Raw genomic sequence first — 19,070 nt, forward strand, 5'->3', positions numbered from 1 at the left:
CACATTGCCTTCTGGGTTAAGCCTGACTGCTCAGTGCCAAGCTACCAGAGGGTGGGCACAACATAATTTGGACTGTATTGTGACTAATCCTGACTGGGATTGTGGTCCCTCCTTGGACAATGGTGTATACCTCTGCCAACTAGAGACCCAATTTCTAGCAGGGCCATTCATCAGAGAACAGTGTCTGGCATGCTGTTGCCAGCCTGCATGGCTAGCAGGTAATTGACTGAAGCAAGTCCTTACAATCAACTGGATAAAGCAGTTAAGGTATGAGGGTACTTACCTCAGATCATCTGCAGCGTGTGGTGTCAGAATCAGCCCATGGCTGGTCTCGACCACTGAGGTCACTAAGTCAGGTGTGTCCAAGCCAGAGTCCAACACCTGACTTTTGCCTAGAAGAGTGAAAGAGTTAATGCTTAAAGATTGGCCACTTCTACCACTCAGGCCTCCGCCCTGGCAACCTGAGTTAGAGTAAGTTGCGACCAGGCATGTCTCCGTCTACTGTGTTTAGGACGAGGGATCACCCATGTGTCCTACCCCAGGGTATCAGTGGTGGTCGGGATCAAGCCTTTCACGTGAAGCAAAGTCCACACATCCTCCGGTGATGTGAAGATGTGGTAAGTCCCACCATGCATTACTTTATTGGCTTCGCAGGAACTAATAAAGCATCATTTAACTGATGCTCCTGTAAACGTTGCTTAAACTTTGTGTAGGAGCACTGCAGTTGCTGCACTTCAGAGGTGATATCGGAATAAGCAGTTATCACTGTTTTTTCATGTTGCTGTGGGCCTTTCATCTGGAAGCATTGTAAAATCAGGTCACAATCTTTAAAACTGAGTAATTGGGCATAGAGGTGCTGGACAGGTGCTCCGGGCAGTGGTGACCTACCTAGCTGCGATGTACTTGCTCTACCGGAAACAGTTTTGGCACTTTATTTTCAAGGACAGTCATCATGAGCTATGTTTCAATGAAAAGCTCGACATGGGGCCCCTTGGAGCATTTCGGGAGACCCAGAAACCAGATGTTCCTATGCCTTGAGCTCCCTTCAGCGTGATATCCATCATGCTTGTAACAGAGTAACCCCATCTGCCAAACTATAAATCAGGTCCTTAGCCCTTAGTGTCTGAGATAGCTTGGAGGATCTTCTCAAATTATACAGAATGTGTAGAGAGTGTCATTTAGGCATTATCGAGTATTTGGAGGAGGGTCCACGGTGGCAGATGACGGTTCCCGCTCCTCGGCATTTGAAGACAAGTTATTAGAGGTCCTAGTATTGTTGGGCCAGAAGTGGTGAATAGGTGTCACAGGAAGGGGATTAATAGGGAAGGCCAGAGGCATCTGGGAGAGTGAACACCACTGGTGAGATCAAGCTGAGAGCCTCCTTTCAAGGATAGAGCATCAGTCATGCAGACTCACATAGTGGATTTCTCCCCTGAGTACAGGCATGCAGAGTCAGAATGGGTTCACTCTGGGGCAAGAGCGACTGCCATATAGATCACACTGGCACAACAGTGCAGGGCAGCTTCCTTGTTGAGGCTCTCAAACAACCCCCTTCTGAAGAACCATGAGATATATAAGAATGAGAGTTCCCTGAGGTAGGCGGCATCAGGGGTCTGGTCATGTAAGCATCTGATAGCACCAGGCCACACGGGGGACCCGCTGTCAGAGGTACCGGTAGGGCAGAAAGCATCTCTCCGTAGGTGGAGGGTGCACTTCCCATGTTTGCACCACAGCACACCTTAAAGGAGGTGCGCCGGGTGCAAACATGGAAAGTGCGCCCCATCAGGAAGAATGCACAACCCTCACTGCAAACTCGCCAGCTCATTCAAGAGAAATACAGAGCATCTGCTTTGAAAGCTGCTCCATCTTTCTCTGTGCTGGCGGAAACCTGTCTGCACTGTTAAAAATTATTAGAGATCCACTTGCAGTCAGGTGCTGTGAGTGACTCCACCCACCTGCGAGGGGATGTTTTGGGGATCCATGGCACCCATTTTCATCCCTTTACAGGGCTGCATTTAGAAAGCACTTCCAAAGGCATATTTGCCTCACCTTGCACGTCAGTAATATGGTGTGGGTGCAGAGTCAAAGAGATTCCCTCATTTGCATTGGGTCAAGCCCCCATGCAAATGAGGGAACACCCTCTATTGATAGCGGGGGCGCTATATGTGCATCAGCGATATCTGCATTACAGAAGGGTGTGCACAACCATTGGCCCTCTGTAATACCAAAGTGCTCTGGGGGCGCACAAAGCGGGTGCAAACGCTCATTGAGCCCCCGGGGCACTTTTTTAATATGCCCCCTTTACTGTCTACACAGAGAAACTAAGAGATTCCATTACGCTACCGGTACTCAAAGTAAAGGAGTAAGGCTAAGGTTGATTCATGGTTTTTTTATCCACAAGGGAGGGAGGTGTGTGTGTGGGGGGGGGTGGTTTGCATGTGTATATGCATGTGTGTGTGTTAGTAAGACAAGGACTAGCTATAACCATAATTGTGTATTTACTATTTTAACTTCAGGCATGCCTTGATGCAGGGGTGAGTTATATAGAGTACTAAATGAAATATGTCAGTGTTTTTACTTTCTTTATATGCTTGCTCAAAAATAACTGAAGGGGCCATATTATGCAAGTGCCCTGGGGTTGCAACAGGTGTTTGCTCCCCCTTTGTGTGCCCCAGGCCACTTTGGGCGCTGCAAATGCTTGTGCATGGGGTGTTCCCCATTCAAATAAGGTAATCTCTTAGTCTCTGTGCCCCTGTTGTAATACAGACGTGGGCACAGATCAAACATGCCTTTAAGGCACATTGAAAGCGTGCCTCAAAAAGGTGGTGCAGTTTCTGTGTGCCTTCTAAATGCAGCCCTTTAAAAGGTTTGAAGGGTCCCTGTCAGGCGGGTGCAATCACTCACTGCACCCGCCCGCAAGGGGATCTCTAATCCCTTTTAAAAGTGCAGGGCTGGGTTGTCACCTGTACAGAGACAAACGGAGTAGCTTTTCAACAGCTGCTCCATTCTTCTCTTAAATGCGCCTCCCTGGGGCAGGTGAATTCACGGCTGCTCTAGGGCAACACATTCTTCCAGGTAGGGCGCACTTTCCATGTTTGCAAATGGCGCACCTGCTTGTGACTATCTGTAACACTGGCCCTGGTCTTCCTAGCTCTGTCGTAGATGGGGGTAAGCTCTAAAAGATCAACTCAGGCTCGAGCCAGATACCTGACTATGACCTTCAGGCCGAAAACTATCTGAGCGACAGTATTTGTCAATTATGGGTGCTCAAAATGCAAAAATCCCGCAGCACCGGACAGTCCCTCGTCCACTTCGCCCAGGTCGCACTCTGCACGTTTAGCTGCTTATTAAACACAGGAAGGCGCAATGCAGGGCCTGATTTGTTTCTCCTTTGTGGACGGCGCCTTTCCAGTACTGCAGTTAACATCTTTATCCACTAAAATAACGTTTTTTTTTTTTACCTCTCACTCGCACTGACATGCAGGGAGGAGGAGAAAGAAAGAAAGAGGAGCAAAGAGGGAGACAGAGAAAGATAGAAAAGAGAGACACAAAGGGAGATGAGGAGAGAGAAAATGGAGAGAAAAGAAGAGACTGAACGTGAGAGATAACGTTAGAGTTGTGGAGAAGAAAAAACGACTGCAAGATATTAAGTTAGAAAGACTGAGAAAGTGTGAGTGGGTGAGAGTGTAAGCAAGCCTAAGAGTGTGTGTTAGAGTGTGAGAGGGAGTGTGAGAGTGGGTGCCGGTGAATGTGAGACTGTGTTTGTGTATAAAGGTAAATGTGTCGCGGTGTGAGCAATAGACTATCTTCGAGTAACACTAGTGATTGTATCCACATAGCTCATAGCTTGTATCCACATGTTGGCTTGGCTCCTGTGTGGGCTCCTAGAGCCTGGGCTTTCGGTGCGTCCCATGAATCCTATGGCTTGTCCGACGTGGTCCTCACACCCATGTGGGTAAAGGTATGCTTGTTTTAAGTGCAGTTTAACATTTTCTGTGCTCTGATGGTTTACGAACAGGTGCATGCGTTCCTGTGTTCACAGAAGTGTGTATGGCTGTACATTCCGACACAGGTGTGCCTCGATTTTCCTGATCTCATTATACCCTTAGGCAGGTAAAAGGGCCTGTCAGATAAGCTGAGGAAACCGGTTTACCAGCCTCGCCTACAAGGAGCACAGCAAACCAGGAGCGAGCAGAGTTATCAGCCAGAGCCGTTCTGCATCCACAGTGTTCGTCCGAGGTGGTCAGCGCAGGTGTGCAAAGCCTCCCCAAGAAGCAGGAAGTAGCAACATGGCCACTGGAACTGCCAACCCCGATCATGTGTACGGGGATGTCAGCTCGGGCAGTTTACCCTCGGGATTAAAAGTCTGCATTTCTCTACCAGACTTCCTCATGCTCACTGACTGGGTAAGTAGGCGCTCTCTCCCCTCATTCGATTCTCTGAACTGGTGGCGTAGTGAGTGTACCATAGGCTTTCATGTAATATGGCCAATAGGCCCAATATCCCTGTTTATGTGATGCCATATTGCCACAATTTGGATGTAGATTGCCCCTCACCCCCCTGGGCTCCAGTTCCACTGATCCGGCTGCACTGCTAATAACTACGACCTTGCTCTGGACAGCGGCGGGTGCTACACATTAGTTTAGATTATGGATACTCAAAGTATGGCCCGCGGGCCTCATGAGGTCCCTCTGACCTTTACATGCGGCCCCTTGGGCAACAGGAGCACTGGCAGCTGTTTGCTCAACTCTGCACTAACAATACAAATATTAAATACAAACACAATCATTTATTTCAAACTTACTTGGTGTTAAAGAAAGGAAGTAACTAGGGACTCCTGCACTTAACTTTAGAAATGCCTTCATTTTTAAAGACATCTTGCAGCACAAGCGACAGTCTCTTTAACATTTTTAAAAAAATGTATTTAGTTAACATGCAGAACCTTTTTGCCTTAGTACAATTTATTTTAGCAGTGCACTGAGATGTATTCTTTTAAAAGTGATAGTTTTCAAACATACATTTGGAAACATACATTTTGAAACATTAATTATTTCCCTTATCCTGAGAACACAACCAATAGTAAATTAAAGAGGCCAGTCACTTGGTATGTGCACCATATGGGTGGCCTGGGTTCCTATCATACAATAACAACATTGTAGTTTATTAAATCAAACATAGACGCAGGTTTTGTGTAGTGCACCACCATGAATCATGTATTTAGAGGTCATCTTAAATGTGATAATGCAGAAAAAGGAGTGAAGTGAGACTAAACAATTGCCTAGGATCACAAAATTTGGAAAAGTGGGTAAGCCGGGATTCATTCCAGGTTTTCTGGTTTTCCATTGTTTATTTCAGCCACTATATGTATATTGTTTGCTTCTCCTACACCTACCTTGCCACCAATCCCCCCAGCCACCCCACTTGAACACCACAGCCCTGGCATCAATGCGGTTCCCAAGTGCGTCACAGACCAAACTTTTTGGCCCCTGGGAAAATGTTTGCGAGTACCCATGGTTTAGATGCTGAGGGCTGAAGGAAGCAAAACGTGCTTGTGCGCTGTGTGAGCAACTGCAGGGAGTGTGAGACAAACACATAGAAGTCTGCTGTGTCAGGACAAAAGCAAATAATATTAGAATGGGTGTTTATTTCACCTCCGTATCTCCAGGTAAAGATGGCAGCAATTATCATGCTATCTGTGTCACATTGTACAAAAGTAAAAATGTACTGGAACCGGGTCTGTGCATCACTCGTTAACAAACCACCATTGTAGAGGCGGACACATGCTAGCAAGTACAATGGACCCCAAGCCCTGTGGTTGGGTAATAAATCACAGTCATAATTGAGTGCAGTGGGTGCCTCATACTTGTGTGCCCCACTGCCATCGCACCTGCTGCACGAACGACAGCTACTACGCTGCTGAAACCCAAAACGAAGATCAAATCGACTTCGCATTTTGCTAGATAAGTAATGTGTCATATGCCTTAAAGTCAAATGGCTACCTTGTTGTAGAGCCGGGGACTTCAAAGTTCCAGTGAACCCCCGCTCCCCCACCCCCAGGGGAGCTCAAAAGAACAGGCGGGGGGAAGGCTCTGACCAAAAGAAGCATTTATGCTGATAAAAGGGTTTTGTTTTCAGCTGAATAAACTGAGCAGCAGTAAACCGCTTTGTAATGGGCCATCACTAACTTGTTTTGTTATGCATACCCAAGCTGGGATCATGTGTCAAAAGGGAAGGGACACCAAATACACTTCATTACCGTCACCCCTACTTCTAATAATCACACTGTGGATACTTTTACAGGTTAGTAAGGCCTGCCAGACCTGAGTAGTGGTTTGGCATCACGTATTTGATTGCATTTTAAAACAGTAATCAAACTTAACTGCAATGTTTGCATATATTTAAACATTGCCAGTTAAAATCGAAAAAATCGAAAGGGAGCCCCCACGGTTTTTTCTTTTTCCACGGGAAGGCGGGGGGGGGGGGGGGGGAGTGCGCGCGGGGGATGGGATGGTGCATTAAAAAGTCTGAAGACCACTGTCCTAGAGGGTTTGGAGTGAAATGACAAAACACACCGATAAGAGATATTTGAAAACATGCTGGTACGGTTTATTTAGTTGGGACATGATACGTTGATGTAACCCCTTAAGTGCAATTGGGAAGCATATATAGAAACACATCCTACTAGCTGCAGCAGATGATTACAATCCGGCTACTAACGCTCGCCGCTGACATCTACTGTGATCTTCCGGTCAGATTGTTGAATTCCAAGGGTTTAACTCATCATTTCATCATCCTGAGGTCGAAATACTGAATACCATTAAACAGGGGTTTAGAAAACAAGTTGTATACAGAAACGGGGCCGCTGTATTAATTTTGTCTGTGATTTTTAACTACAGCAGGGCAAGGTGGTGACTTTTCTCCCTATTTGCTTACAGTTATTGTGACACGTTGGAAAGGTGGTTAAAACGCTATTTTCCAATAACCACTTAGCTTTGGCTACAGCGGTCCTATCTCATGAGGCTCTCGCGCCTTTGCCCGATTTAAATCATTATCTGTTATAGAAATGATCATCCTGCATAAAATAGCGAGTAAATTAATTGACATGGCGACAAATCGTCTCTTCCACTGTTGCATGCAATAGAAAAAAAATACTTCCCTTCAAAATATTCCTTCTTTGTCCCACAACCATTCATGAAGAGATTTCAGCCCAGAATCATGTAACACGGAAGTGAAATTTTACATGGAAACCAGGGGCGTAGGAGACAATACATTTCTGGGGGGGACAGGGACAGCCTTGGGGACTTTCAATCAACCCTATACAAATCGCTCGTTGTTTACGAACTGCAGGCTCTGATAAATATACACAATCATATATATTGGAAGTGAAATAGGGAGAAAGGAAGGCATGTTTACACAGTCTGAAAGTATCTTTTATTGTTATTTATATTCACAAAGTAATTAGCTCAAATGTGAAAATAACATGTTGATTAACCTTGCATCTTCATGCACCAAGCAAATCAAGGTAGGAGGGTAAAAAGGAAGAACATACCCTTTGCGCCCCACACCCATCATGCCCTTCGCCTCATGCCAATTGGAACCGCACTGGAGAGATCAAAAGCGATTAGGTACAATAGTTGTAAACTGTGCTTGGAAACCATAGTTCTAATAACACTTCTACTCCTGTGTGTGATCTTGGGAAGCTCAGCTCCACATCAGTCATAACTAGAAGCATTTCAACTGAAGAAACTCTTGGAGTTACAGTCTATATAAACATGGATTCTCTAATCTCTGTATAAACTGCAGTCACTAATTTCTTTAGAAACGGCTGTTTGTGATGCACAAAGTCACAGCGTGTAAAGAAAAGACATTCACTGATTATAAAGAAAAGACATCAGAAAATGACTATGATAGGGTTATTACAGTCGAGTTCTGACATTACAATGCATTCTGCCAGAGCTAGCAGCCAAGGTAAAAGGCAGATCAGGTCAAGGAGCATAATTAATAAAGCTGTTTAAAGCAAAAAATTGAATGTTGCTTTTCTTTTTTCTGCTCTACTTTAATAGCTTGGAATGACAGAACCTATGCACTAAGGTTTTAATTGGTTTGTGGGAAAGTTGGTGGTGTGACCATGTATTATATGGGGTAAAATACCCCCTGTGTACATAAGGATATTGCAAGTCACCTTAAAGTTCATACCTTATAAACAAGCAGTGGCAAAGCCAATAGGTCTCGCCTATGTAAGTTCTATTGCCTTTGCCAATGTGTTTTAGCCATGCTGTACACTAGTGAGACTACTATTCAGCATGGCTCAAAGTTAATGGCATAAAGGAGAATGATGTGTCATCGACTGGTGTGGCATAGTACCATGGAGTAAGAAGAGTGTCCTAGAATGGAGCACTAAATTTGACTTTGAAGGAACAGGGGTCCCTGGAAAAAAATGCAACACCACTCCCATAAACAATGATATTAAAGTAGTATGCAAATGGAATGTTTAATGCATTTATTCAATCAAAATATAAAAGATGAAATGTAGTGGGAAAACATCAACAGGGGAAATCGAGAAAGACTGGTATTCGGGCATTACACAAGTTATCTGGATGACCCATTGTCGCCAATTACAAGACAAATTTAAAAAGTAACCTATATAGTACAGTGGTTTGCAGGAGGCTGGCCTGGTTTGTAGTGGGTACCTATGGTACTTACACCTTATACCACATCCAGTTATCCCTTAGTAGTGAAATGTAGGCAGTGCCTAGACGCCAGGCTCTCTAGGGGTGGCTGTAGCCAAGGCTTATCTAGGAGACATGTAAAGCTCATGCAATACCACTGTAGTCACACAGTACTCACACACATGAAAGAAAATACTCAGTGTTACAAAAATAAAGGTACTTTATTTTAGTGACACAAATGCCAAAAATACCATAGAGACTATACTCCCTTAGGAGGTAAGTAATACACCAATTATATACACTAGTATGCAGCAATAGCAATAAAAACAGTGCAATTAGTGAAAATCACAATGGTTAGAAATGGGCCTAGGGGAAACACAAACTATGTACTAAGAAAGTGGAATGCGAATGTCGGTTTCCCACCTAGGCAAGTGTGGTGTGTAGAGGGCGCCGGGAGTATTAGAAAATACCAAGGGTAAGTAATGGAACCCACCTCAGAGCCTAGGAAAGCAGGAGTAAATCACAGTAACTTTCACAGAACACACAAGAACACGAGAAAGAAGATAATGCAAGAACCAGAAGATACTTCAAGACACAAAGGGTGGATTCCTGGACCTAAAGACCTGTGGAATAATGGGACTAATTCCAAGAAGCACAGAAGAGTCCAGGGAGGACAGGAGCCCCCGCTAACCTGAATCAAGGTGCAAAAGAAGCACCACTGGTGAAGAACAATAGTCAGTATTGCACACAAGAAGATGGATGCGGGTTGGTGCAGATGATATCCCACACCAGATGGATGATTGCAGTCTGGTTTGCATCGCTGTATTCCACCAACAAGCCTTGGCACAGGCAAAGCTCATGGTTAGTGGAAAATGGCACTGCCCGGGACCAGGAGGGACCTGGTGGACTCTACCCAGGAGGAGGAGTCAGAGGGGGCTCTCAGCAACTCAGAGAGCCCACAGAATACCAGCCAGCACACACAGGAGTCCCCCAGCATGGGGACAAAGTAGTTGCAAAAGGAGGCCCACGCAGCACAAAAACAAAGGATCCCACGCCACCAGAGAACCACTCAGGAAGCTGTGCATCTCAGGAAGGAGTGCTGGGGGCCGGAGCTACATTGTGCACAAAGAATTTCATAGAAGGATGCCACACGCCTTGGCAACTGAAAAACACGTGGTGCACGGGGTACTGTCTTGCGTGAGAAGTCAAGCTCTTACCTCCACCAAAGTTGGACAGTAGGATGTCAGGACCATCGGGACCACTTCAGTCTACCACCCGTGATGCAGGATCCATGCAACTCGTCAGGAGAGGGGACCCATGCAGATGGTCATCATTGCAGAGAGGTGCCTGCTGAAGCAGGGGAGTGACTCCTTCACTCCAAGGGAGATTCGTTCATTCTTCTGGTGCAGACTGAAGACAGGCTGTCCTCTGAGGATGCACGACTGGGAAACAGCTGCAGTTGCTGGCAGGAGCTGAAGTTACAATGTTGCAGAAGTTGTCTTTGCTTCGTTGTTGCAGTTTAGTTCCTGGAGGGTCCAGATGCAGTTTCTTCGGTGAGAAGGTGAAGTAAAGGATGCAGAGGATTCCTGCTGGAGTCTTGCAATCTGAATTCGAAGATCCTCCCAAAGGAGAGACCCTAAATAGCCTTGAAAGGGGGATTGGTCAGCTAAACAGGTAAACACCTATCAGGGGACGGCTCTGACACCACCTGCTGGCACTGGCCACTCAGATGCTCCCAGAGTTCGCTGCCAACTTGGAATCCAAGATGCCAAAACCCATGGACCCTCTGGAGCAGCTCTGAGCACCACACCTGGGGTGTCGATGGACAGTGGAGTGGTCACTCCCCTTTCCTTTGTCCAGTTTCGTGCCAGAGCAGGGACTGGGGGTACCTGAACTGGTGTAGACTGGATTATGTAAGGAGGGCACCAAACGTGCCCTTCAAAGCATTTCCAGTGGCCTGGGGAAGGAAGCTACCCTTTCCAAACCTATTTCCAAAGGGAGAGGGTGTAACACCCCTCCCCCAAAGGAAATCCTTTGTTCTACCTTCCTGGGCTGAGCTTCTCAAGCAACAGGAGGGCAGATACCTGCCTGAGAGGTGGCAGCAGCTGGGGCTGCCTGGAAAACCTCAGAAGGCTGGAATGGCAATACTGGGGGTCCTCTAAGGAGCCCCCAGAGTGCATTAAATCATACAACCAATGCTTGCAAAAGCCTTGGGGTATGATTCCAACATGTTTGATACCAAACATACCTATGTTCGGAGTTACCATTATGTAGCTGGGAATAGGGAGTGACCTATTTCCAGTACACGTGCAAAGTGGTATCTACGCACTCCTGAAGTCTGGGAAAATGGTCCTGGAGGTCGTGGGGGCACCTCTGCTAGTGCAGGGGTGCCCTCACACACAGGTACTCTGCACCCTGCCCTCAGGGCTGGAGGGACTGCTATAGGGGTGACTTACAAGTGACCTGGTGCAGTGTAACTGGCAGTGAAAGGGTGCATGCACCTTTTCACGCAGGCTGCAATGGCAGTCCTGCAGAAGCCTTTGCATGGGCACCCTATGGCAAAAGAAATGCTGCAGCTCATAGGGATCTCCTGGAACCCCAATGCTCTGGGTACCCAAGTACCATATAATAGGGACTTATAAGGGGGCACCAGTATGCCAATCTTGGGTGAAATACTGAGTTACCAGTATGCAACAACCACAATTTAAGGGAGAGAGCATAACTGTTGGGGTCCTGATTAGCAGGATCCCAGTAGACACACTCAAACACACTGGCAAACAGGCCAAATGTGGGGGTAAACAAGCTAGAAAGAGGCTACTTTCCTACAAGGTAAGCATCCACAATAATGATTTACAAGCTTTTATACACCCACTTTTACATGAATGACTCAAATAGTGAATCAAGAAGTCATTAGCTCATAGTACCTATGCTTATGCCAACTTATGTACAATATCACAAATTCAAGTCAAGGTACTTTGGCCGACGATATTTCGATCCCCTAGAGAAGTATCAGGATCATCCTAAGTCTTCGTTAAGCTTGAGTTAAAAGGGTTACAGAGTGTTTGTAACCAAAACGGCCAAGATAAATCTGACTCACGTCTCATATGAGTGACAAGGCAATCAATGGAGATCTGAATCTCTAATCAAGCGCCAATGCCATAAAGTAGTAGTAGAGTGGAGTAGTGTCACAGTGTAATAGAGTGTCATAGAGTGGAGTGGCAGAGTGTCGTAGAGTGGAAAGGCATAAATATGAGTGAACTGGAGTAGAGTGAAGTAAAGTAACGTGAACTTGCATAGAGAAAGTTGGTTAGAGTGCTGTTGAGCATAGTACATTGTTGTATAGTGGAGTGGCATAGAGGGTTGTGCAGTGGCGTTGAGTAGAGTATCGTAGATTGAAGTGGCATAGAGTGGTGTGGAGTGGCATAGAGTGGAGTAAAGTAGAATGGAGTGGCATATAGGGAGTTGTGTAGGGAGCTACAGAGTGGAGAAAGTGTTAGAGTTTAATGGAATAGTGTCAGAGTCTAGTATCATGGAGTGTAATGTCAGAGTGAAGTGTCATAGAGTGGAGTTGGGTGGTCTAGAGTGAAGTGGCATAGAGTACAGTGGTGCAAAGTAGAATGGTATAGAGTGTGGTGGTATAGAGTGCGTTAGTTTTGAGTAAAGTGGTGTAGAGTGCATTGACGAAGACTGGACTGGTTTAGCGTACAGTGCAGTAGCTTAGAGTGGTGAAGAGTAGAGGGGAGCAGAGTGGAGTGACACAGCATAGATTGCAGTGGTTCAGAGTGATGTGTCATAGAGTGATGCTGTGCATGGTAGAGTGGAGTGGTGCAAGGTAGAGTAGACTGGTGTAGAGTGCAGTGATGCAGAGTCGAGTGGCATAGAGTGTAGTGGCATATAGTACATTGGTGTAGAGTGCAGTAGAGTGGCATATAGTTGAGCGGTGCAGAGTAGAGTGCCGTGGTGCAGAGTAGAGAGGAGTATAGTTCAGTGGCAGAGTGCAGTGTTGCAGAGCAGAGTGTCATAAAGGGCAGTGGTGTAGAGTAGAGTGGCATAGAATGCATTGGTGTAGAGTGCAGTGATGTAGAGTAATGCAGAGTAGAGAAGAGTGCCTTAGAGTACAGTGGTGCAGAGTAGAGTAGAGTTGCATAGAGTGCCGTGGCATAGAGTAGATTGCTGCAGAGTACAGTATAGTGGTGAAGAGTAGATTGTTGCAGAGTGGAGCATAGTGATGTAGAGTGCAGTAGCATAGAGCAGTGCAGAGCAGATTGGAGTGGCGCAGGGTACATTGGAGTGGTGCACGGTAGATTAGACTGGCATAGCAAAGAGTGGAATTGCGTAGATTGCAGTGGCATAGAGGAGATGATTTCAAAGTAGAGTTAAGTGCCTACAGTGGAGTGGTGTAGAGTAGAGTAGATTAGAGTGCCGTGGTGCAGAAAAGAGTGCATTGGGACAGAGTACAGTGGCATTGAATGCAGTGGTGCAGAGTAGAGTGGCGTGGAGTTCAGTGGCAGAGTGTAATGTTGCAGATTAGAGGGTCGCAGAGTACAGTGGTGTATTGTAGAGTGGCATAGAGTGCAGTCGCCTAGAGTGCTGTGGCACAGAGTACAGTGGCATTGAAAGCAGTGGAATAGAGTGCTGTGGTGCAGAGTAGATTGGCATAGAGTGCAGTGGCATAGAGTGCATTGGTTTTGAGTAAAGTGGTGAAGAGTGCACTGGCAGAGTGCAGGGGTGTAGTGTACAATGGTTAGAGTAGAATAGCATAGATTGCAGTGGCGTAGTGTAGAGTGCTGCAGAGTAGAGTGATATAGAGTGGAGTGGTACAGCATAGATTGCAGTGGCGTAGAGTAGCACAGAGTGGAGAAAAGTGGTATAGGGTGCAGTGGCATAGGGTAGATTGTTTCAGAGTAGAGTGAAGAAAAGATAAAGAAAATATAATATACTTCAATATGCTTAAGTATGTAACGATAACAACAACATAAATAATAACGCTAGGCATAACGGCCCAAAATGAAATATGGCTTCTCCCTGTTAGCCACGCTATAATCAAGCCCTTCATTACCTAGATAAAAAATCATTAAGCATAAATCTTAGAAAAATATACCCTTCTAATACCTAAATTGTTGTGGGAAAGGGTAAAATCTGGGCCCAATTTCGACTTCACTGTTTCACCAACTGGTGTGATCTTAGGCAAATACAAATACTGTGTTTCACAGTCTCCTTTCTAGCCTGCAGGCACCAGGCTGAGTGGGACTCTGTTTCTTCTTTAGATCGTCCTCATTGTTCTGCAGCTCCTCTTAAAGGCCTCCTGCAGTGCTCCTCTTCAAGGCGGCAGCAGGTGATGCAGACAGTAATCATCCAAAACTCTTCTCCTCCTCGTGCCCTTTGTTCTTCTGAGCACCCTTAATGCCCACAGCTGTGAACAGGAAAAACAAAACGGCAGAGGGCCTCCTGACTCACCTTCATTCTGTTACCATCCGATTGGAGGATGGTCCCTACAGGGCTATTATAAGTAGCGCTTTTGTGCGCTAATGTCCCTCTGAATAATAGATGTAAAAGGGGAAATTATTTTGTCCCCTTGTCCCCCCCACCTTCGTCCCCGTGTCCCCCACCCTCCAAAATCTGGTCGGGATATGTCCCCCGTGTCCTCCAAACTTCCCACGCCCATGATGGAAACGCCCAGTGTTTGGAGGCATGGTTGTCGCGCAGAGCCGTTCAGGCTGATACCATTAAAGTAGAAGCGCAACCACTGTATCCAGTGCTGGAGAGTTGGGGGAACCCACCACATCCCAATTCCAGCAGCTGTTTTCCTGGTGAACATGCTGAATGTGTCCTGGTGTCATTTTCTGACACAGGACATAATTTAGCAGCGCAGAACAAATGCCTGATTTAAAGGGCAGTCAGCACTCCTTTTGTTCAAGTATCATCCTGACTCGGAGCCATGTGAAGCCTAACACCCAGGTCAATGAAATAGGAGGAAACAAAAAGGCACACAGCTTGCTATCTCTTCAGGTACTTAAGAGAAGGCAGGTTTTTGATCTTGTTCAACTTATCTTATCTGTCTATAGGAGTAATATACAAATGTTGATTGAAATGAGATTTACTTTTTTTTCCAGCATTACTCATCCCAGTGTCAGGTGTATTATATCACAATCAGAGGCACAATAAATCATACAATTATCTTAATCAATGTGCAGGAAGTGGTACATAAGGCAGTGAGTGTTATGGGGTGTTGGAATAATTTATCATCCATACTTGAAGACATTATGGCCCTTATTACAACCCTGGCGGTCGGTGATAAAGCGGCGTTAATACCCTCAACAGGCCGGCGGCAAGAAATATGAAATTATGACCCGGAAGGAAACCGCTCAGACAGACAGCCACTTTAACACACCGACCGCCAGGGCGAAATCGTCAGGCACCACGGCGGTAACCGCCAGGCGGAAGAAAAAGTACCGCCCACAGTAATATGACCCACCTATCAACCTCTTTTTCCGGGGCGGTACAAACGACATCAAAAGCTTGGCGGAAACACAGCACAGAATGGAAACGACTCACCTCTGGACACTCAACGAAGAACCACGCCGCCATGGAGCCCGAGTTGCATGTGTTCCCCATGCTCTTCTACCTTCTGCTCCACTATGAACACCAACGCCGGCGAAGATGACCACGGTGAGTACTGCCGTCTAGCACACAGGGGAGGGGGGAGGAAAAAGAGAGTGACACACACACGCAACACCCCCACCCCCAACACCACACACATAACCAGATGCAATAACACTACATATTCACCCCGTACCCCTCAGTAATAATGCAAGGACAACCAAAATAGAGTAAAAAGAGTGTAATAAGATAAATATATTAGTAATACGTGCATCCAAATAAAAAAGTATACACATGTTTACAGTGCAAGGGACATTGCCCAGTCCTCAATGTCCATGGGCCACAGGGCCACATCAAAAAGTCCAAGGCCCAACCTCACTCCTGCAACAACACGGAGAGAACACTGCAGGGGCATCAGGTCAAAAATAGACAGGCACCTCAGGGGGACGGAGAATGGGGGGGCACCTCAGCCGGAAGATGGTACAATGCCACTGGTCCTGGAGGGGGCAACATGCCCATCACTCTGTCCTGGGGAGTGCAAGGCAACAGTCTTTCAAGTGGGTGACTTGCCCACTGCTTGGTCCTGGGGAATGCAAGGCCACAGGCTCTCAAGTGGGTGATTTGCCTACTGCTTGGTCCTGGGTAATGCAAGTGGATGGCTTCTCCACTGGTTCTGGAGGGGGCATTGTGCCCAGTTATCTTCATCCTGGGGAGGATGCAGTGAGTGGATGGCTTCTCCATGGGGTTCTGGAGGGGGCATTGTGCCCAGTGTGCTTCATCCTGGGAGGATACGGTGAGTGGATGGCTTCTCCACTGGTTCTGGAGGAGGCATTGTACCCTGTGATGCAGATCTTGGGGAGTGCAAGGTTATAGTCTCTCACCTGGGTGTCAGACCCACAAGATTTGCAGGGGCCAGGCTGCACAACAGCCCATGAATGCAGGACTACACACTGTCCACCGGCAGTGACGGCTGCTCAGTGGTGGCAGTGGCGTGCTGGTGGTGGTGCTGGCAGTGGTGGGGGGAGGCTCCAGCCCTTCCCCTGCAGCCTCGGATGGCTGCCCACTTGGGCTGCTGCTGCTGGCAGTGGTGCTGGTGGAGATGCTGGCAGTGGTGGGGGGAGGCTCCAGCCCTTCCCCTGCAGCCTCGGACGGTTGCCCACTCGGGCTGCTGCTGCTGGCAGTGGTGCTGGTGGAGGTGCTGGTGGCAGTGCTTGCAGTGGTGGGGGGAGGCTCCAGCCCTTCCCCTGCAGCCTCAGATGGCTGCCCACTCAGGCTGCTGCTGCTGGTAGTGTTGCTGGTGGCGGTGCTGTTGGCGGTGCAGGCAGTGGTGGGGGGAGGCTCCAGCCCATCCCCTGCAGCTTTGGACGGCTGCCCACTCGGGCTGCTGCTGCTGGCAGTGGTGCTGGTGGCAGTGCTGGCAGTGGTGGGGGAGGCTCCAGCCCATCCCCTGCAGCCTCGGATGGGTGACCCACCATGGTTGGTGGTGGGGACTCCGACTGAGTCCCAGCACCAGGCCTCTTGTCCTTTTTGTCTGCTGGTGCAGGCCCCTTGCCCTTCCTGCCAGCAGCTTGGGATGGCTCCTTGCTCCTCTTGGCAGCAGCTGGGTACTGCTCCTTGCCCTTCCTTTTACCAGCTGGGGGTGGCTCCTTGCCTTTCTTTGCAGCAGCTGGGGGTGCCTCCTTGCCCTTCTTTGCAGCAGCTGGGGGTGCTTCCTTGCCCTTCCTTGCAGCACTTGGTGCAGGCATCCTATCAGTGTGGCTGCCTGGTGCCCGGCATCCTCTCCCACCTGGTGTAGCTGTGGACACTACTGTGCCCCTGGAATGGGTGGCTGAGGTGCTTGCCTGGGTTCTTACAACCCTGGCCTGACGTGAGGGGCGGGGTGAGGGAGGGCTAGGGAAGAGTTCAAAAGTGGAGAGGAAAAGCTTCTTAAGGACATTGGGGTGGGAAGAGGGAGATGGTCTGGGAGTGGAGGTAGAGGGAGTGGTTGTAGGAGGTGTCTGTCTCTTGTGTTTGGGTGCAGGTGCATGGGCTGGATGCTGTTGTGAGGTGGATGGCTGTTGGGTGCCTGAGTGCTTGCACTTGTGTACTTTGGGGGGAGGGGGCACAGGGGACGTGTGCATGGATGTGGGAGTGGTGACTGCCAGTGAGGGGCATGTGCTGATAGGTGTGCTGGTGATGGGGTAAGTGGATGAGGATGTAGTGCATGCAGGTGTGAGTGTAGACACAACTGGGAGGAAGGTGGACAACAAGGAGGAGGGGGCCACAGTGGAGGCAGTGGATGTTGGTATGTCTGCATCTGGATGGTGTTTGTGTTAGTGCCTGTGGGATGAAGTGTGGTGAATGTGTTTGCCATGTCCACTCTTGTGTGTTGTCCTGGGTGCATGCTTGTCTGACTGTGTGCTTGGGATAGGTTGGGGTTTAGGGGAATGGGATTGGGTAGAGGAAGTTGGAGGGGGGAGGCTAAAAACAGGGACAATGGCTGCCATCAGAGGGGAGGCCTGAGCCTGGATTGATCTCTGTTGGGCCACCATGCCAGTGTGAATGCCCTCCAGGAATGCATTTGTCTGTTGCAATTGGGCTGCCAGCCCCTGGATGGCATACACAATGGTTGACTGCCCAACAGAGATGGATCGCAGGAGGTCAATAGCCTCCTCACTCAGGGCAGCAGGGCTAACTAGGGCAGGATCTAAGTGCCTGGGGCGAAGGAGATGCCCACCCTCCTGGGTGATTGGGCACTGGAAACACGCTGAGGGGCTACTGGGAGGGCGGTGCTGGTACGGGGAGTGGTGGCTGTACCTGTAGCTGGGGTGGGCACAGAGGTGTCCGCCACCACCAGGGAGCTTCCATCGGAGGAATCGGGGTCAGTACTGTCCCCTCCTGTCTCCGCCGTGGTGCTCCCCTCACCCTCCGTCCCACTGGTGCCCTCACCGTCGGTGGATTCGGCCTCCTGGGCCCTGTGGGATGCAACTCCCTCCGTCGTCGGTGCCTCAGCTCCTCCGCCAGATGATGCTAATGCACATATGGACAGGGTGAGAAAACAAAAAAGAGGGGGCGAGACAAAGGATACACTTGGTCAATGGCGCAAACAACACCAACGTTGGTGTACATGACATACACACACACACAGGGAACAGCCCTACGCACTATACAATTCACTACCAGTCACAATGCTAGTCACCAGCCCAGGGACAGGGACACCTAATGCCACTTGCAGCATACCTGAGACCCACAGACCCATGCCCAGTAGTGGATGCCTACTAGCTTGTTTGGAGGTACTTTACATCTGAATCCTGCTCAACATGGGACCTACGCTGCAATGTCAGGCCTGGCCTAGGGGCACCCACAGGTGCACATCCCCCACCCGGATACCACCCCACCATGTGCAAGTTGTATATTGGGGCACTCCACTTACCCCCTTGTGGCTACTGTGATGCCCCCAAGCACCCATCCAGCTCCAGATATGCCACCGCCAGTATGCAGGGTATCAGGGGGGTCAGGGTTTGACGGGCACCCCTTCCTCGTTGGGAGGCCATCCCCAGCTGGTCCTCCACCGTCTTCCGTGCCCAGCGTCTCAGGTCCTCCCACCGTTTGCGACAGTGGGTGCTCCACCTGCCGTAGACCCCGAGGGTCCGCACGTCCTTGGTGATGGCACGCCATATGACCCGCAGGGAAATGGACACAGGGAAAGATATTAGTCTGACCGCCCTGCCTGTGAAACTCATGGCCCACCATGCCCCTTCCCATCCCCATTAGCACAGACATGGCCCACCATACATGCAGCACGCTGCCCAGGGCCCATCC

At 48.5% G+C, this 19,070-nt stretch overlaps 1 protein-coding gene across 1 annotated transcript in view; it reads left to right on the forward strand.

Moving 5' to 3' along the window:
• Positions 1-4,157: 4,157 nt before the first annotated feature.
• The window catches only part of MAL (mal, T cell differentiation protein), a 236,354-nt gene continuing 221,441 nt past the window's right edge, over positions 4,158-19,070 (forward strand). Inside the window, exon 1 of the mRNA XM_069234715.1 lies at positions 4,158-4,406. Coding sequence (XP_069090816.1) covers positions 4,290-4,406 — 117 coding nt within the window. The 5' untranslated portion in view covers positions 4,158-4,289. The remainder of the gene's footprint in view (positions 4,407-19,070) is intronic.

This window comes from Pleurodeles waltl, chromosome 5 (assembly GCF_031143425.1).
Source record: "Pleurodeles waltl isolate 20211129_DDA chromosome 5, aPleWal1.hap1.20221129, whole genome shotgun sequence".
Taxonomy (NCBI): Eukaryota; Metazoa; Chordata; class Amphibia; order Caudata; family Salamandridae; genus Pleurodeles; species Pleurodeles waltl.